Source organism: Fundulus heteroclitus, chromosome 6, assembly GCF_011125445.2.
Source record: "Fundulus heteroclitus isolate FHET01 chromosome 6, MU-UCD_Fhet_4.1, whole genome shotgun sequence".
In the NCBI taxonomy this organism is placed as follows: Eukaryota; Metazoa; Chordata; class Actinopteri; order Cyprinodontiformes; family Fundulidae; genus Fundulus; species Fundulus heteroclitus.
The window spans coordinates 23,971,409-23,991,689 of record NC_046366.1 but is presented as its reverse complement, the minus strand read 5'-3'; the positions used below and the strand labels follow the sequence as shown (position 1 = coordinate 23,991,689).

The following is a 20,281-nucleotide window of genomic DNA, read 5'->3' as shown; positions in this document are numbered from 1 at the left end:
ACCGTACAGTGTTTCCCCTAACAGCATCTGTTCCAGCATGTAGATCCATTCAGGGACAAAGCTGTAATACATTTCTGCACCATTAGTTCCCCAGTCTCTGATCTGATTGAGCTGGCAGAGGATTTTAGAGCATTACGTGTGTTTTGTGGAGGAGAGGTCGCTGGCTGCACATGATGCAGAGCTGTGGACCCTGTGGGAGGATGACCGATGTGGGCTAACATCATGCCACACCTCCTCTGCTGTTTGCAGCTCATGCTCTGTGACACCGGGGTCATGCATTTTCAGTTGTTTATTACTGACCTGTGCTGAAAACACAGTTTCTTCCCTTATAAAATCTGAGCCGTATGTTACGACTCACAGAAATAGATCACTGCTCCTGGTGCTTTGCATAAGAACAATTGGAGCCGGATGAACGGCATCAGCAATGGTCGAGCTGACATTTAGAACTGAGAAATCCTGAGTCTTGTATGACATTTAGAGCAGTGACATGTTTCCCCTGAAGACCGCTGAATCAGGAATGCTTAGGAACATCTCTCTCTGAAGAGTAAAGCAAAACAATCCTTCAAATATGGTAGGTTCTGTAAGAAAATACAATTTACCCTTCACTAAACGTAGTATTGGACAACTTTTCATTACTTCTTTAATTACAATAATTAATACAGTTATTTTTTATTATTATAGGCCTGAGATTATGCAAGATGCCTGTGGGGAATATAGCATCTTGTTAGCAACAAAAACAATGGATAAAAACAAATGATCTTGAAGTTTAATTTTTTTTCTTTGGTGTAATCTGTTCAGACGTTTTTTTTTGTTTTTTTTTTTACATTATCCATTTAACAAAAGTAATTTAAATCAAAGTCAGTTTCTTTTATTGTCATGTACACTTTGGCCTTGTACAAGAATCAAAACAATAACAGAAAAACATAATAGAATGTACAACTGAAAAAAATACTTTGTGCTAGCTCTCAGTCAGTTGGTCTGCACCTATTTTTGTATACACTTGCTACAACTGTTGTAGAACAATTTCACATAGATAAATTTGGAAAACTCCTATAGATCTTCGTGCCGGTAAGTGATGCACTGCAAAAAGGGAACTCAAAATAAGTGCAATTTTCTTTAACTTTTTGTGTTTTTCCTTGATTTGAGCAGGTGAATACGACTATTTGCCAATGGAATAAGATTTTTGCACTTAAAATAAGAACAATTCATCTCCATCGTCTTATTTCAAGTGCAGAATATCTAATTATCTTATTTTAAGGATAAAAATACTCATTCCATTGACAAATAGTGTCAGTCAGCTGTTCAAATCAAGGAAAATATACTAATTTCAAGAAAATTTTACTTACATTTAGTTCCCTTTTTGCAGTGTGTTGTGGAGTTCCTACAGGGTTCCTACAGCATAAGGCAAGTTAAATTCAAGACTTTAAGACTTTTAATGCCACTTGAAATAAAAAGTTAAGACCAACTTTACAATAAACACAAGACGCTGGTTGCGACAAATTCACCCAAATGTTTATTTTAACATAAACCATTGCTTTCTGGCCCAGTAGACATGTTTAAAATTTTGAAAAACGTTCCATATAGGAAGAAAGCTAAAAACACACAAATTACAGATATATTGAACTTAATTCAAGAACTTTGTTTTGTTCCCTACTAAAATAAACTATAAATCAGTTTTAAAAACCACAACATAACCAGTACTAACTCTTTTTGGCAGCTATGGCATGGTACTGCAGGCTTTCTTCAGTTTCTCCTCCACCTGTTGCAATTCTGCTTTTTTGTCTTTCTATCGCTTTCTTAGCGTGTTTGATGTGGTGATAACTTGTGCCATCACCGTGCTAGCCGTTCTCTTGGCTTGTGTAGCGAGCTGATCAGCATCATCCAGAAGAACCTTTGCCACTTCAGACAGAACCTTTTTCTTCTTAAGTTCCTCAATAGGCCAGTTCACTGCTATTGTTTTCATCCAGGTTTTTCACGCCTGACCGCCAGACTTGAAGGCAGAAGGCGAGCACAGTGGCAGAAGCAAACAGAGCAAACGACGAGTTCTCAACGTATTTTTCTTCTTTAGATAACGTATCACAAGATCGTTTTAAGAGTAAGTTGATGGTTGATTGTATCAGATTGCCAGATAACATCCAGATACCATCCAGATATGGACGGAGCGAATCTGTGAACTACCCTATATTCACTGCAGCTGCCTTTGGTTCTGGGTTGCAATTTCAGGCAGTTTCTTTTTCTTTTCCTCCTCTAAGTAAATCCTGTACCCTGACCTAGCCGCTGCAACTAAGGACAGCATCTCCTTACTGATGTGGACCTCGAGGACGCCCCCACAAACTGTGACATAGTCACAGATCATGAGCTGGGTGACCATTGTTTCTTCTTGCATGTTGCAATAAGCGATATTTCACCTCTAGGTGGAACTTGAGCACTGTCTGTAAACCAAAACAAGATGTGTATCAAGCCACGCCTTTCTCTACCTCGCTCCAGCACTCGGCACCCATTTCCCCTTCTCACCCATCGGCTCATCTGCGTATATTTTGCAAAACCAAAATAAGCATCACTTTTTGTAGGAACGTATCTAGTGAATAAGTAAACAACATACATGAACATACACATATGAACATCTGTTACTCAGGGCTTACCCACTCCTTGCCCATAAAATGCCATCTCCAGGCACAAAACAGCAGAGAGCACACCCGTCAGCATTGTAAAGTTATGAGTGCATGTGCAGCGGGCCTTGCTATGTAAACAAGAGACTGGAGAACAACAGAGAGATAGTGTGTGTGTGTGTGTGTGTGTGTGTGTGTGTGTGTGTGTGTGTGTGTGTGTGTGTGTGTGATGTTTAACCATAGTCCATCTAAAAAGATAACTTAAGTTCTTCACAAAACTATATTTTAGTTATTTCTCTAAAATAATAAAAGTTTGCTAATTGCTCCTTTAAGGAGCAGGAAAATGTTAGAGGCTAAAATAAATAATTGTTTCAGAAATAGAAGGATGTTAAAATATTAAAAAATAAAATTAAAAGAAATATTTATGGTGGAGTACAAACATGCTTTAAAAATGTCATGGTGTAAATCAGTATGAAGCAAAAATAAAAACATCTTTTAAAAATGTTGGTGTGAATAAATATGAGCCAATAAAAAGGGTTGCGGTGGAAATCTGGAACAAAAAATCCCACTTGCAATAAATACACAAACACAAAATAAAGACTTCAAGAAAAATGTATAACAGAAAATAAGTGGGTTAAAAATAAGTCAGCGTAAAAGCAAGAAGAAAAGTAAAATTAAAAGTGGAAGTTAAAATATATATTTTCAGATGAATAATTGATCAATTGCTGAAATATGTTCTTTTTATTATTTTGTCACATTTAATGGCACACAAATTCATATTAGCTACTTTTTCAAGCATTTTTTATTAAGTCCTTCATTTATTTCCGTATATATTTTTAATTATGGCAGGATTGGTCCCCCATACTCAATGTTTTTCTAACTGGAAATGTGACAAACTAGAGGAGACAAGCACCCAGGTTTATGTTGGCAACAAACACAGTGAGGAGCATGTTGAGTAATTCAGGGGGGGTAAATCTCCAGCTCAGTACTTAAAAAATGACAGTATTTGTTTATTAGCGTAAGATTATGATACTACAATCAAAAAGTATATCTATTTTATTTTTATCTATTTTATATCAGTTTTATAAACTGTTGGATTCAGGCACATTTCAGTTGCTCATAAGTCAAAAAACAAAACCCTGCTCACACCCCTGAAGTACAAATATAAATCCTTTATTTACTTGATTCCACAGCAGAGAGATTATGGTGCAGGAAGTAAGAATTAAGGTTTTGGTCTCGTAATTTTCCGATTATTTTCAAGCCTAACATTACTTTGTTGAATTGCTGTCTTTGGCCTTTTAAATTGATTGGAAGTGACCCTCTGCGCCACTTCCACAAACAGGAGTCCGTCGCAGACAGCTCAGGTCTTCCTGTAATGCCTCACACGGGGCCTCTCTAATGCACTTATATAATCACAAACAGTTGCATTGTTGTTGGAATATTTGCATGACGTGAAAAAGAGCTTAGAAGAGGAAACACTAATTTGTGACTGAACCGCGCTGTGCAATTATCAAATGTTTTCTATTTACAGCTCAGTTTAACAGTTTTTGCTGAGGATGTTGTTGTTGTTTTTTTATTCATTTTTTGTGTAAACATAAGAAATGTGTCTGCAAATTTAGACTAAAACATGAAAGAAGACATGCCAAAGCACATAAATAGTTGTTTTTATGTGTGTTAAATCTTACAGTAGTCTGCAAGGTATTCATATACCTTTTTTCTTTAATTTTGTCAGACTGCAACCACAAACATCAGTGTACTTTATTGGGATCATATATGGCAGACCAGCACAGTGTAGCACATGAATGGTAATACAATTTTACATGTTTTTATAGACTCTGCAAATAATGTTTTACTGTAAATGCAGTTAATGTTAGTTTTAAAAACACACATAGTCTTTTTGCTTGTAGGTCAGTTAAATTTTAATCTCATCTGACCGGGAAACCATTTTCCCATGTTTGACATGTCCCCTGCATGTCAAACATGCAGAAAACTTTCAGGGGGACTTCCTCTGACTTTCTTTCAACAATGAGATTCTTTTTGCCCCTTCATGTTATTAAAACAGTCCATACGGTAAAATCCCAATAAAACACATTGACACTTGTGGCTGCAATGTGACAAAATGTGAAAATGTTTCTCAATACTTTTGCAAGGAACAAATCAAGCAGTCGATAACAAAGAAAGTAACTTAAACTACGCACACCTAGATTCATGTGGGCAAACATGTCATTATAACCTGTAAGATGTCATGTTTTCCTCAGTGTGAATGAATGAAAACCAGGGTTATCCCTTTTCATGTCTTTGATCCTCAATCATATTTAAAGATTTAATGTGATGTGGTATAAGGTTAAATCACTGTCTGTGGTCTGTATGATGCCTATATGTTCGTATACATGCAGAGGTGGGTAGTAACTATGTTGAATTTACTTGAGTAACTTTAAAATTAAATTCTTGCAGTTTTACCACATCATACTTTTTACCTCTCCTTGAGTGATATTTTTTGTAAAGCTTTAGCTTTATTACTTGAGTACAATTTCTGGCTTTACCCACCTCTAGTTACTGCCCTTTGGAGCTCAAGTGAATATACAGTAAACAGTGTATTTTGTCACTGGAAGTATTTTTCACCTGTCTAACATGTATAGATTACATACAGTAAGTATTGTATTCAGGAGTTTGAACTTGTAGAAAACTGACATTTGAAGATTTTGTGCATTTCTTCCTTACTTACTCTTACTCAAGTAAGAGTAGTGCTACTCTTACTTGAGTACAATGTCTGGCAACGCTACCTATCAACATCTGTGTGTGTCTGCAGAAGGCAGCGCCTGCGATGAGAGCATCTACACCGAGGACAGTATATGTGGGAGCGACTCAACTTTCTACAGGCAAACTGAAGGTGCAGAAATTCTTTGATTAAACTTGTCTTCCTTCGTGTTTATACCATAAGGCTGATTTTTAAAGTCAGAAAGTTGCTTTTCAGTTACAACTACATTCAGAAAAAAACATGCCATCTTTTGACAACACAAGGAGTGTTTCTTCTGTGTTTATGATATTCCCTGGATAAAGTGGATGTTTTCTTTTTTATTCATTGAGAAAGTCTGGAACAATGCCTCATGTTAATAATGGCAGATGAATAAAAAAGCTGAGATACTCTGAGTCAGAATCTGCATGTTTGATTTATTTTCTTCCCACTGTTTGATGTGATACAGTTGCTGTCAAAATGTAAAGATTGACATTCATAATAAACAATAAATCAGTACAATCACAATAATTAACTCTCTATGTTAGGTTAGACTTGCATGGAGGAGTAAACGTTTAAATCAACTGAGCATTTATTTAGGACGATGATATTTTACCTAAGAAACTGAGCAGCATCATGTATTCTGTCCCACTTCGTCCTCACTTTCCTCCTCTTTGCCAGTTCACTGCGCTAACAGGATGAGGGCCTGCAAACAGAAATGAAAAGTTGCCATTACCTGATGGCCATGTCTCTGTTTGCAGAGCCGTGGGAATGAGGGAGTGAAGGCAGAATTAAACTGAGATTCTCTGAGCACGTTTTACACATATCTAACACAAATACAAGCTGTTGACCGCTTTTGTTACATTCATGTTCGAAGACTCAAGTTTCAGGTGGATAATGGATTCCTGCTGTGTTTGTGTTCAGAGCACAGCATAACAGAGACACTCAGCGTGGCCCTGCGGGTTGCAGAGGAGGCCATAGACGACGCCATTTCCAAGGCTGAGTTTGACGCCTTGACTCAGGTTATTGGCACATATTTCCTTCCTTTAAATTACCTTCAGGCTATAGAATCTAAAGATGGTATTTAACTTAACTTTTCATTACAATTAAATTACTCTAGGCACTGCCACGTTATTGCTTTGTTGTCTAATAATGCATGAACGTTAGTGTCATCAGCACTATTTCCATGGTGCCACCATTTAATCTTGCTTGCTATGTGAGTCGGTTTGGATCGTATTAAGTAAATTGATTAGATTTACAACACTGCTAAATGGCAGTTAAATACTGCAGAACAAATAGAATCGGAATCGGTCCCATAAGAAAAAAATTGTTATTTATTATTACTTCATTTTAGAAGAATACAGTTTACCATGAATCCAAAATGATACAGTACCTTGCAAAAGTATCCATACTCCTTAAAGGTTTTCATATTTTGTCAGAATCCAACCATTTTAATGTTCTTTTTTCTTTTTAGAAAATGTTCAGTTTTGGTAAAAAGTTGGTTGGATAAAGGGTTGAGTTTAAATTTAGTGATTGTGGTCTTTATCTAAAAATAGGTCACTAAGCAACATTATAAAACATCCAGGGCTGCACTTAAAATATATGTTTTGGATTTTTTGATAGTTAGCGATATCAATCAATATTATGTTTTTATATATATGCTTTTTCTCTATATGGTCCAGCCCTAGTAAGGAAATAAAAATTGTGTGGAAAAAATACATTTTTGGTGCAATTGTTTGCATACCCCTTTATTTTGAGACCCCTAAATAGGTTTTGCTGCAATAAACTGCATTTAGAAGTCACTGAATAGCAATGAGACTTCACCTTTGTGTAAATTAATCCCAATATAGATGCACCTGCTCTGTAAAGGCCTCAGATGCTAGTTAAAGAACATTAGTGGTTAAAGAGCATCATGGAGACCAAAAAATACAGCAGACAGGTGATAGAAAAAGCTTTGGATAAATATTAAGCAAGGCTGGAATTTTTTTTGCTAACACGTTTATTTTTTTCTCTCATACTATGCCGCTTCATGTAGGTCTAGCACATAAAATCAGGTCTAGCACATAAAATTGGTTATTAGGTGGAAAAAGGTGGAAAAGCCAACGTGGTTTGAATCTTATTGTAGGAAACTACAAATCGAGGAAAGTTTTATGCAGTTTTTGTACCTTAATCTAATTTTAGTAACAGTATGAACACTGTTTTTACACTGTTTTTACATAATAACCATTAACAATAATACACTAAATACATCAGACTGACTCCTGAGTCTAACATCTTTTGATTAGATAACACCTCTTAGTAGTCATTGTAGAATCTCCAGAAACATTTTTAGTCCTGAATCCTCTTATGCATATTTTTGTATTATATTGTCCAAACTATCTGGAAGTTAAATCCTTAAGTCTGTCTCTTGTTCGGCACCCCACGTCACTAATCTGTGTAGGAATCCCAAAGCTTCTGAACTTAGTACAGCAAATATGTCTGTTCAGTGCATAAATTTAGAGAGGTAATCAGCTTACTCTGTGCCCTAGTAGTGCTCTGCAGCTTCCCTTGTTGTGTTTGTGTCTTCTCAGGAAAGTCAGAATGAAGCACTTTATCTGCGGGAGCACAGAGGAGAGCTCATCGAGGAACTGGCCCAAACCATTGTGCAAAAAGTAAAAGGAGCTTGAAGCAGATGTTTTATGGTGTAAAACTGATTGTATTTATCCTCTGTTCAGTAAGTTTTTGAAAACTGAAATAAAAGGCAGCCCAGGGGGGTTAAATGTCTACTTCATTTACATGAGGAATATACAGGGTTGATTTGCTGCTCTTTGTGCAATCAGAGCTTTTAGCACAGCTAATCCTGTTTTCTCTGTGTGTAAGATCATTAGCAGGAGGAAGACTTTGCCTGAGATGAAGGTAGACTATGACCACGGCTGGGTTTCTGAACACAACACTGACCCTCACCATCATCACTCTGCTTGCGATCAGCCGTCTGGATCCCAACAAGTAAATCTCTGGGTAAAAACAACAACAAAACATCTAGTGGGGAAATTAAGGCAACACAGTTCATTAGTTTACTTCTAACCTAAATATTTTTCCTGTCTTAATGTTTTTATTTTATTTTATAAAACAAAAGGTAAGATCAATTCCTACAGTTTGAAATACTTATAAAGTCTTAGTTCATTTGTATTTTACTTTTTTATATCAAAAGTCATAAGTACATTTTAGTCCCACCCTGCTCATTCTCTGAGTTAGCTCCATTCATCTCAACCCATCAGATTTGGAAATAAAAGTAGTTGTTTTTATCGCTACATGGTCTGTCCAGTCAGACAGCTACAGAGAGCAAAGGCAAACGTAACTGTATTGGCTTTCAAGCCTCATCTCTCTCACTCACTGTAAACCAGCTAAAATATAGTTGAAAACTTTGTTCTTCATTGCAATATTCAGGCGAGGCAGCTCCCACTACACAGTCCAAAGCAGCGCCATGCGATCACACGCTAGTGTCATGCAGTTTCTCTGCTGTCCCCTATTTGTGCCAACAGCATCCAAATGACCATTTTCTAACTAAACCTAAATCTAAACTCGTTAAATACCTTATCAACTCAACTTATAGCTGCCAGAATGATATAAAGTAATACTTTTTACTTATTACACTTTTTTGCCATTCTGCTCTTTATAGAGGGACTTCAAGACATTATATGCTGACAGCAGTTAATTCCAATGGTATTCAAAACCTTTTAAAACCTACATATGCCTTCATGCTGGTAACAAGCCCATACTTAAACATTTGATTTTTGCCAACATTTGGTTTTTGCCATCAGAGCCAAATGACCAGTCATTTGGCTCTGATGGCAAAAACCTTTTCCTCTAGATAAAGTCCCCTCTCCTACAGAGATTGTGCTCAATCCACCAAGACCCCAACTCTCCACTCATGGAGTCTATAAGGCATCTTGTTAATGTCCTAATTCCAGACACACCATAGGGCCCCTGATGTGCTGGAGAATGTGCTAAACATTTCTATGGGAAAAGTATAATTCTTTACATCTGAGCCTCCTCTTTGTTTTAATCATTTGTCTTTTATAATTTGGTAATTAAAAGTGCTCATGTAACTCAAAGGTTTCAAAACCACTCATTTCTTTCCCACATAGCTGCTTTTGTATTTCTCTAGAAAAGGAGTATTTACTGAAATGGGGGTTTATAAGCTTAGACTGACCCCTGCTGGTGAAACAAGCACCTCTAACACTCTTTCAGGAGGAGTGAATGCCAAAGACTTGACGCAATCTGTTGGGTTTCCTTAAATAGGAAACTTTTTGACCAATCTATCTGTATAATTTGATTGACTTTGGCTTTGTAAAGTGCCTCGAGATGACATGTGCCGTGATTTGCCGCTATATAAATAAAATGGAACTGAATTGAATTACTGCAATATGTTAGCACAAAAGAAATACAATAAAAACACTTGTGGGTTTCATTTGAATTTTTCCGCTAAGTGCCGTCTATCTCTTCTCAGAGATCGCAGTCAGCCTTCACTCTGCTGGATAACAGTCTGAAACCAGACTTCCCTACGGCCTTAAAGATAGAGGGCGGTGCATCAGCCATGACAGCCTGGAAGAGTGTAGATCGACTTGACAACTCCGGTAAGAAGTGACTTACAGGTAGACACTGTGTGCAGCTAAACAGTGTTGAAATATGGTAACTCTTCTTTTTCTGATTCTATTCAAAATCTTTAGAAAATAATAAAAGAATAAAGTAACAGTTTAATTTAAAAGTTTACCAGGTGTGGAAGTAAAGAAAATGAAAATAGTGTAGAAAACGGAAATGTTTTGAGACTTCATTCCCTATGTTTTTTAAAAGCTGTATTTATTCATTCATACCTCAGTCCATCCATCCATCCAGTCATCCATCATTATTTGCATATTTAAACCCCTGAGAACTGTAAAAAAAAAAAAAAAAAAAAATCCTTCATAAAGTCCTAACGGACACTAATATTTTTGTTTAAAAATTTGGCAAAGGGACTAAGAACTCTGGGAATATGAGTCTGAAAAGATGGAATGTTGACATGGAAAATGTGTAGGATCCCTGGTTGTTGGATGTGTCTTTCTTTATTTGCTGCATCCTGCTTGTTTGCATAATAGCTGGGTCTGTAGGAGCATGACTGCAGAAGATGTTTGTTTCCAGTGCTGAAGAGCCCAGATGGGAACTGGATCGCCCTGCAAAGCGCCCAGCTGTCCCGGCCTAGCCTCCTCACTAAGAGGAAGAGTCTGGTCTACAGTGCCTTGGAGAGGGAGTCCGGCGTGGTTTCTGCCTATCAAGACCTGGGCTCTGACAGTGAGAGCAAACCAGAGCCGGACAGCTCCTGGGGTGCTGTCCTGCAGGAGATCCACCGGAAGATGATGGACTGTAGCTCCGTCCAGCACGACTTTGGTGACGGCATCATGGCACCAAAAGGCTACCAGGTCAACAGAGATGATCCGTTTTCAGACTCCGAGGGGAACTGGAAGCGTAATAAGCCTCTGCTCGCTCTCCTAAAGCGGAAGGTGCCTGCAGAGTTCAGGAAGCCATCGTCATCCCGTAGGACTAGCATCATCGATGTAGACTTTAACCTGAAACAAGCAGAGAGGCAGAGCGAGCTCAAGGTGTCTGATGAGCAAGAAGAGGGAAAAATCAGGAAGACCCGGAAAAAGAGGAGGAGTAAAAAAGAGCCAGCAGCATCTTCTTCAATGTCGGTAAGAGGGGAAGAAAATGAACTGATTCGGTAATCAATCACTATCATTGATCAGGTGGATGAACTGAAACTATAGAATAATAAGTGCAAAAATATTTAAATAAAGACACACAAATATTTAAATTATTAATTTTAACCTATCTAACAAAACAATTCAAATTCATATTTCTTGAGGTTACTCAGATTTAGACTGAATTATTTGGATGTGTGAGTTTGTTGTGCTTTCTCTGTTAAACAAACAAGGAAACCAAAAGCTACAGCGATAAACATAAATACGCATATGTTAGAAAAGACATCATGGCCGAAGTAGGACTCAATAAATGGCATAAATGTTGTACAGTATCATCCAGAAGTATTGCATGCCAATCTGTCTGTCAAGCTCAGACTTTCATGTATTTTATTGGGATTTTATGTCATAGACCAACACAAGTACTTTGGTTTTTAGAAATGAAAAACAGGAAAAGTGTGGCGCGTATTCGTATACAGCCCTCTTTATTCTGATTCTTGTTGATAAAATCTGCTGCAGCCACTTATCGATAAATGTCACCTAATTATTAAATAGATTTCACCAGTGTGTGAGACAGCTTATTGCAGCTTTCTGTAAAGGCATCAGAGGCCTCTTAGAAACCAACGAACACAGCAGACAATTCTGATAAAGTTATGGAGGAGTTTAAAGCAGGGTTAGATCACTGAACAATATCCCAAGCTGCAAACATAGAGAATCGTTCAAGCCGTCACCCAAAAAATGGAAAGAATATGGCACAATAACAAACTTACTAAGACATGGTGGTGGCAGCATCATGCTGTGGAGATGCTTTTCATCCGCAAGGGCAGGGAAGCTGGTCAGAGTTGATCGTAAGATGGATGTAGACAATTATAGAGGAACCATGATTTTTAGAAAGTAATAAATCAGTGAGGTTCAATACTATGTCACATCCCAAGTTTATATTTGTAAAAAAGAAGAAAAAAAAGAAAACAATGAATCATTTTCCTCTCACTTTACATTGTGCACTACTTTGTGGTGGTATATCTTTCAAAAGTCTCTGTAAAATCTGTTTGTTGCTGCATGACAAAAAAACAAAACAAAAGAACGCTATTATTAATACATTTTATTTTTAACTGTGCAATTTTATGCATTTTCAGGATTTAAACAACAAAGACCACTGTTATTCACTACCCTCCGATCCTACAACTCCCCACACCTCTGCAGCCACAACCCCCGAACCTTTTGACCCCAACAACGAGATCACGGCAAACGCAGTCTGTCACAATGTCAATGACTTCACTTCAGAACGGGGAGGTGGGTGTGAAATGGATGTTGACTTGGATGGAGGAAGAACAAGTAAAGAAGAGGATGAAAAAGATGACGAGGAGTTGAGACACAGATTATACAGGCTTGTTTCCCAGGCCAGCCTCACATCCTTGTCCTCTACTGAAGATGAGCCAGAGGAAGTGGAACAAAATCACAGGGAATGGGACAAAGACACAGTCAGGCATAAGGAAGACAAAGAGCAGGTATGGACAGAGAGACTAACCCACAGGCTCTGTCAGCTCGAAAGGGAAGCCAGAGCAACGCAGTTCTCGTCCACTGAGGACGAGCTGGACAGAATGGGCCTTGAAAGGGTAAACAAGGAAGAGGAGATTGGAAGAGATGGGGATCTGGCTGTTAAATTATGCAGATTAGCCAACGAAGTCAATGCCAGCCAGTACTCGTCCACCGAGGACGAGCTGGATAAGGCGGGAAGAGGAGAGGGCGGGGAGGACGGGGCAGATGAAAAGGAGCTGTGGAGGCTGCAGCCGGAGAAAACTCCGCTGCGTGATTTGGCCAGCTTAGTCAGCGCCTCCCAGTTTTCCTCCACTGAGGATGAGCTGGACAGACTGGGAGATGATGAGGGAAAACAGGAGCAAGAGGAAAATGGATGCGGCAGGGAGACGAGGGAACTTTGGGAGGGAGAGGAATCAATTGGGGACATAGACATGGATATGTTTGATATGACAGAGGAAACTAAAGAAAGGGAGCAAGAGAGGAGTGAGAGAAGAAGGAGCCAGCCAGAGGATGAAGATGAGGCGAGCGGCATACAGAAAACCAAGCGAGTAATAGGGGACGGAACAATGGGAATGCAGCAATTACACAACAAATACATGGAAATATTTAGACAGTCAGTCGGAAGACAAGAGATCCACATAAAAACAGAAGTGGAGGCGGAAAGGACAGGGCAGTTAAAGGAAGCACAGGCTGAAGAACAGAAAGAAGTACATGCAAAGAGGACAGACGAAGAGCTTGAAAACGAGTTCCTGGAAGAAAGCAGAGAGAGTGAGAGAAAGTTAGAAACGGACTCAAAAAGCGACGAAGACGATGCAGAATTTCACAAAATAATCAGCAGCATGTTGACAATGACTCTGGAGGACATGCAGGCAGAAATGACGGACAAAGCTGGAGAGACCGAACAAAGAGAGCCGGAGGATGGCAAGGGAGAGGGAGAGAGTGGAAAATATGCTACGGAGGAGACAGACGACAGGTCAGAGTCAGTGATAGAAATATGTTTCGGCAAGGAAACCCGCGGGCAGATTTCTGGCAAACAGCAGAAACGTAACAATACAGGTAGAGATGAAAAGACTTGTGAAGAAAGCAGTGAGTACATGACTGCCATCAAACAACTCCAAACAAATGAAACCAAGCTGACAAGTCCAAAAAGTGAAGAGGATGGCGAGAACCCAGAGGGACAAAGAAACACGGCCTGGTCCGAAGGAGGAGCGATGAACACGGATGCCACAGACTGTGAGCAGAAAGACAGAGATGCACAAGTCAAGGAAGAGCAGAAGGCTAAAAAGGCAGAACAGAGCGCCCCCTATGCTCAGCTAGGAGAGTTGCTGTCACCAGAGGAGATTCAGAACGTGAGTACTGCAGCTGCTTCCAGCACCTGTTTTTTCCATTTACTGCAGAGAAAGTGGGCCTATGGGACTGTCAAAAAGAGGCAGACTCTTTACAACAACCTCTTTACTCATAAAGTTTATGATGTCAGATGCATGCTTAGGGGAAATTCATGAAGCACTTCAATCTTCATTATTTGTAACCATTTTGCTAATATATTTTAATTTTATTTGCTTTATTTCTGCAGAAGTGATAGCGCATGCTTTACATTTTTTTATTATTTTAATTTATCCTCCTTGTTTTCTTGACACTTTTAATGGATTTTTGATCTTATGTTTGCATAACTTTGTGTTGCTGCTAGTAGCATACAGTTCGGCCAAGTTACATGTTTCTGTGTAAAAAAACAAATTTTCCTAATTCTTTTCATCGTTTATTTTATCAAGTCTTTAATATGCCCTTTAGACAAATTAAATCTGTTCTTTTATCAACTCCCATTCAAAATGCATATTTTAAATAATATTTTAATTATTTTTTTATTTTTACCCTTTGGTGTGGAAACCTATGGAAGCATAGCGGCCACTCTAGAGAAACAAAATGTGCACATACATTATAATCAGAGACATTTATTATTCTAACAATATTGTTTTTCAAGTTTTAACAATGTGATGATGCTACATTACAGATGTTTTGAAAGAAGAGTTTGCAATCATCCAATAAAATATTATGTAATGTACAAATTGTTAGAACCTAAAATGTTTATGTTTTGTTATTTGAAATGCTAGTTGAAAAGAGGGAGAGATTTTCTTCCCCTTTAGAAATGCTTTACTTTTTAACAATAAAGCTTATGTTCTCGTCTTAAAATTTTATTTTTGTAAAAATCAACAAGAAAGCAATAAATATGTATTTTGTAGTCAAAATTATGTTGTTCACATGTGAAAATGTAATTAGGTGATATAAATTTAATCAAACCAAAAAGAAATATGTTAGCGCTATACATTTAACATGCTATAATGTAAGATATCAAATTACATTCTGTTAACTTACTGCCTAATTTCAATCAGTGGTGAGGCTGTGGATTTTATCACTATGGGATTATGAACCCCCAAACTTTCAAAACACGAATTAAAGTTATTGAACTGTAAAATTATTTAGTCCTCACAATGTACAACCCAACACAGCTGGACGACAAATGCAATGAATTTTACAATTAAGTCAGAATCTAAAATAATAATAATAATAATAATAATTGTGTGTGCACAATTACATCCTCAACTTCTACCTAATAAATTTAATAAATGTCTTTCATATTCATTGTGGCATGCTGGTTTGGTCTCTCACTATTTCCTGCATCCGACCAGCCAACCCAGATTTTGAACTGAGCTCCTCTTACATCTATGTACACTTAGTTACACTTAGTTTAAAATAGAATTCAATAAAAGCTATTTGAATGATGTTCAGCAGAGGTTATATTTTCTTATGTCGTGTGGGATCTGATAACTTCACCTTAAAGATGCTTCTTTTCAGTTCAACTAACTTCTCGCTCTTGTATCCTCTGTATGTGCTTTCTTATCCTCTTCTTTCTTTTGCTTTATGTTAACTGTAGGGTAGCAATGTGATGCTTTACAAAACTGTAGAGCTAGTATCATCTATGCTGGAGCAGGTGAGCGTGAGCTTGTGTAAATTTAACCCTAACCCTGAGCCTGAGCTAATTAGTGTTACTAAAAAATAAGTTATTAATACCTGAACACATCATATTTGTCTTCCACGAAAATCTTTATTTTTAAGTCTCTGGGGAAAATCTCCAATATGCAAAACACAAACATTTAAACTTGTGGTCATGTAAAGCATTTTACTCCATCTTGCCTCTGTCTTGCATGAATCGAGGTTTATTTGAAATAAAAAATACAAATATGGGTTTGGTCCAAATCGATAGAAATCTAACCCTCTTCAAAAGTATTACCCAACCCCCTCATTATGTCCTAATGTATTCAGTAAGTATTATGCTTCATTTAGCAGTCAAGCATCCTACACATAAAAGTAATTAGAATGCATTTGAGAGAAGGTCTACCTATCAGAAGTAAACATTTTTAAGATTTGCTATTCTGGCTTTTAGTAAGACTTTCGCCTTTCGATACCAATTTTGGCCAATGTAGACATCATGTTAAGAATTATAATATGAATGATATGAGTACCTAATAACAGCATTTAAAAAAAATGCTTTTGTCTTCTTGCAGCCGTATGTCATTAAGTGCAGAAATGACATCACACCATGCAGGAGAGAAAGCTGTCGCTGTTAAACAAGGTTTTTCTAAGAATTTAAAATGCAAAAACGCTGATTGAATTGGCCTTTTAAACTAACTCTAACCTTTTACTTTAACAATCAGCACAGTAATTCTCACTAAAACAGGAATCTCTGTGTGTTTTCACAAAACTCAACCTCTTTCTGTCCCATAACAGAGCTTGGAAGCTCAAAAGGACATAACAAGCAACCTTTGATGTACTCTGTTTGGCCTTCATGTTATTTGGTGCAAATCTAATCACTACTGCAGCCTGAATGATTTCAGGCAAACAGGTTTTGACATGTTTAACAAAGCACAGTTCTGTTTAGGGAGCGTCCCATATTTCAGTGGTTTCTTTGACTTCAGGTTTGGCAGCTAATTCCTTGGTGCATCTCCAGAGAAAATACATAAAAAAAATATGTTAGGACCTTTTCTCTGACATTAACCTGTCTATGTTTTTGCACTGTAGAGATACTCTGCTGCATCTTTACGCAGCATCACCACTGAGGTGCTGAAGGTGCTGAATGCAAGCGAGGAGCTGCTCCAGGGAGTGGAGGGACAAGACAAAATGCGAGTCTCCACAATCTCACTGCCCCCAAACACAGACCCAAAGAAGCTGGACGAACAGTTCTGGAAACTGGAAGAAAATGTGGGTTCAGCAAACAATTTGATTACCGCACATCATGTTTTTATACAGGTTTTTAAATGGGTGCACAGATGCATAAAATAATTTTTGTTTTAATCAAAGCACCATAAAGATTTTATTTTAAATCTGCTACTCGTAGAGTTTTTTAATAACACTTATATGAAATCCATGAAGGCTAAATGGGTTCATGCAGCTGCAAAATAAAACCAGTAATGTACAACAAATGTGCAATATAATAATAATAATAATAATAATAATAATAATAATAATAATAATTAGATAGATAGATAGATAGATAGATAGATAGATAGATAGATAGATAGATAGATAGATAGATAGATAGATAGATAGATAGATAGATAGATAGATAGATAGATATCACACTAAGTAGTCACAAATATAATTCCAGCTCACAATTGTTTAGTCAAACTGAATTATTGTGGTGAACAGGGAGCTTAAGTGTCTCTGTTTAACTGCCACCGGTGAATAATTTACAAAAAAGTACAGTTTTGTTTTGTCTGCTTTATTTATCTTTATTATTAACCAAAAAAAAAAAATAAATAAAAAACTTAAATAGGTTTTGCTATTTAAGGGAATTAAAACATTGCTCTGACTTTGCCAGCTGTTTGGAATGGCAAATCAAAGTGTTATTTTGAGTTTAGATCATTTCAAACATAATACCAGTATGAATACCTGTAGTGAGGTACGTCTGATAGGACTAAAATGTAAAAATGCAGCAATAGATGTTTTTTTCTGTTGTTTATGTATTTTATAGATCTTTTAATTTTGTAATCCTAAAAGAGACTTAAAGCTATAAAAAACTGTATAAAAAAGTATAAATTAGTCTTTATCCAAATTAGCATGATTACCTTCAGCTTATTTTACTAAAACCACAATAAAGTAGTGAAGTTACTAGGTGTAGGTAAAATAAAATAGCATAAACATTTGTTGAATATCCTGAATTGGTTTTGGTGCAGGTTTACGTGACAGCTGGTTCTGTGTACGGCCTGGAGGCAGAGCTGGGGGACCTGGAGGAGTGTGCCAGAGGAATTTGCAGCTCCACGTCCGATATGGAGCTTTCCTTCCTGGAGGAGCAGGTGGCAGCAGCAGCCGCCAAGGTTCAGCAGTCCGAGCTACAGGTGAGCTTCATGATACAAGATGGAGGAATGGTTTGTCATAGAGCTGGCATACATCCTAAATTAATGTCGATTGTTAGACCCAAACACTGAGCCATCTAATAAAAATAAAAAAAATAGAACGTTTCTGATTGGACAGAAATTTAGATAAATAAATAATTTGCCGTATTTTTTTATGATTTTAAAATGGCTCAATACTCTTATAGTATATTAACAATCACTGTCCTCGTTTCTGGTTTAGATATGTGACATTTCTGCAAGAATCACTGCTCTGAAGAGTGCCGGCCTAAATGTGGACACTCAGGGTCGCTTCACTAAGCCCAGGGCGACCACAGATAAGGTTCTTAGCAGCTTCAGAACACGGAGCAGTGAAAATAGCATAACGGGGTTCTGTCGTTAAACCCAAAACCTTTTTTCTGTTCATCTATGTTCTTTCAGTCCGTTACTCTTGATTCCTCGAGACATCTGAGAAGAAGACTACCTGCACCACCAGTAAAAGGTGAGTTTATGCATGTCCATCATGTCCATATGTCTACTTGTGGAATTTTGAAGCTTTGGAGCACAATGGCAGTAAAGACAGTTGTTGGTGTTCAAGAATTTCACCAACAACTTTATTCTACTTAAAAATAAACTGTAAATGTGAGAAACATTTATAAATTCAGCAAAAAACTAGGTATTACATTTTTGATGTTGTGTAATTGGTTTAGTTCTGGTAAAATTATTCCAGTCTCAGACTCTCTGGAGTCAGTCCAGTCTCAGTATGCACTGATTTCAACTATGACATGACATATTTCAATCAATATTTGTTTTAGAATATTTTCTCACTTCTGGATTTAGGCATAAGTTCACTAAAAATGTTTGCATATAATCCATGTTAATTATTTTATTTGTAGGAAAAGGCAGTGTTGGCAAGGGTTTTTGGTACATTTCTATGCACTTGTGCATGTTGTCCCAGGTTGTCCTATCTGCCTGAAATAAGTCAAAATATAAGACATTAGACTAACTAATGTCCCATGATTCTTCTGAATTCAAATTAAGTGTTTTGTCTCTTCCTTTTTTAGAAGACAAGGGGGCCTAAAGCATCCACTCTCTACAGGACCCTCTTTAACAGCAGTGCCTTCACCCCATCACCCTGCCATCCACAGACCGGTCTTAAATGATACGTTCAAACACCAGCTGCCTTAAACCACACATGCCTCAAGCAATATGAAGCATGAATATGTGCACATATTTGGGTCACAGATATTCTGTATTTATACCAAGCCCTGTAACCTTGACAATAGCGGTAAATATTTTGAGAATTCAAGATTTGTGCAAATGTAAAACATTGTACTTGTGACCCAATTTGGAGCAGAGTGTGCGCAAGCAGAGAGCAGACATCTACGTTTAAAGGTCAACTGCATGTGTCCCTGAAATTACTTGTGTAAATTGTGGCACATTGTGCAGCTATCAAACAAAGAAAACAATGATTAAGGAAATTGGCCAATCAGAAAACAGGTTGGTTTGTCAGGTATTAATTAGACAGCAGAGAAAGTGCTGGAGTGACCCAGCTATTTGGATTATAGAGTAAGGCAGTGCTGCCCCTCCCCCACTTGTTGCTTCACACTTGTCTTCAGCTTGCTTAAAGGAGGCTATTATATTTTTTCTCGTTTACAGAAAAATACCGGTTTATTTACTGTCACAGAAATCTCAGACATTCGAAGTGCAGGAACTTAATGAGCATTATCCATCTCTCTTTTTAAAGGAATATTGTTTTTGAACAAAAGCTTGTAAACTACAAGCTGTCAAGAGATCTGTTTCAACTAAAATAAACCCCAATTGTCTCTTAAATCATTGCGTTTATGTAAGGAGAGTTAAGATTTACCTAAGATATTAAAGTTTTAAATATTTTATCGGCCCAAATGTGTGCCTATATAATGAGCACTCTGCATATTGTCTCACCCTGAAAAATACAGAAAGCTTGTTGATTTTTATTTAGGTCAAGCGTACAGAGCAGATACAACATTGCATTTTCAGTTAACTGATCAAATATTTTGTGAAATCTAATCAGCACACACCTATCTGATTAGAGGAACAAAGAGAATCAACCCACCGAAAATAGGTTCACAGATGCATAAAAAAAATATTTGTTTTAATCAAAGCACCATAAAGTTTTCATTTTAAATCTTCTACTCATAGAGTTTATTTAATAACACTTATATGAAATCAGTGAAGGCTAAATGTAGAAGCAGCAACAAAATAAAATCAGTAATGTACAAGAAATGTGCTATATATATATATATATATATATATATATATATA

The 20,281-nt window shown here is 37.3% G+C and overlaps 1 protein-coding gene across 2 annotated transcripts in view; it reads left to right on the top strand.

Moving 5' to 3' along the window:
* si:ch211-106h4.9 (rab effector MyRIP) overlaps window positions 1–20,257 on the top strand; it is a 37,857-nt gene extending 17,600 nt beyond the window's left edge. Inside the window, exons 5-17 of one of the 2 annotated variants that reach the window (XM_036138376.1) lie at window positions 5,419–5,499; window positions 6,268–6,365; window positions 7,914–7,994; window positions 8,203–8,328; window positions 9,833–9,959; window positions 10,501–11,048; window positions 12,191–13,942; window positions 15,523–15,579; window positions 16,668–16,847; window positions 17,822–17,983; window positions 18,222–18,320; window positions 18,419–18,479; window positions 19,042–20,257. In XM_036138376.1, coding sequence (XP_035994269.1) covers window positions 5,419–5,499; window positions 6,268–6,365; window positions 7,914–7,994; window positions 8,203–8,328; window positions 9,833–9,959; window positions 10,501–11,048; window positions 12,191–13,942; window positions 15,523–15,579; window positions 16,668–16,847; window positions 17,822–17,983; window positions 18,222–18,320; window positions 18,419–18,479; window positions 19,042–19,058 — 3,389 coding nt within the window. In that variant the 3' untranslated portion in view covers window positions 19,059–20,257. Of the gene's footprint in view, window positions 1–5,418; window positions 5,500–6,267; window positions 6,366–7,913; window positions 7,995–8,202; window positions 8,341–9,832; window positions 9,960–10,500; window positions 11,049–12,190; window positions 13,943–15,522; window positions 15,580–16,667; window positions 16,848–17,821; window positions 17,984–18,221; window positions 18,321–18,418; window positions 18,480–19,041 lie in introns of both variants that reach the window. The other variant, XM_036138377.1, reaches the window with a different exon arrangement.
* Window positions 20,258–20,281: the final 24 nt, after the last annotated feature.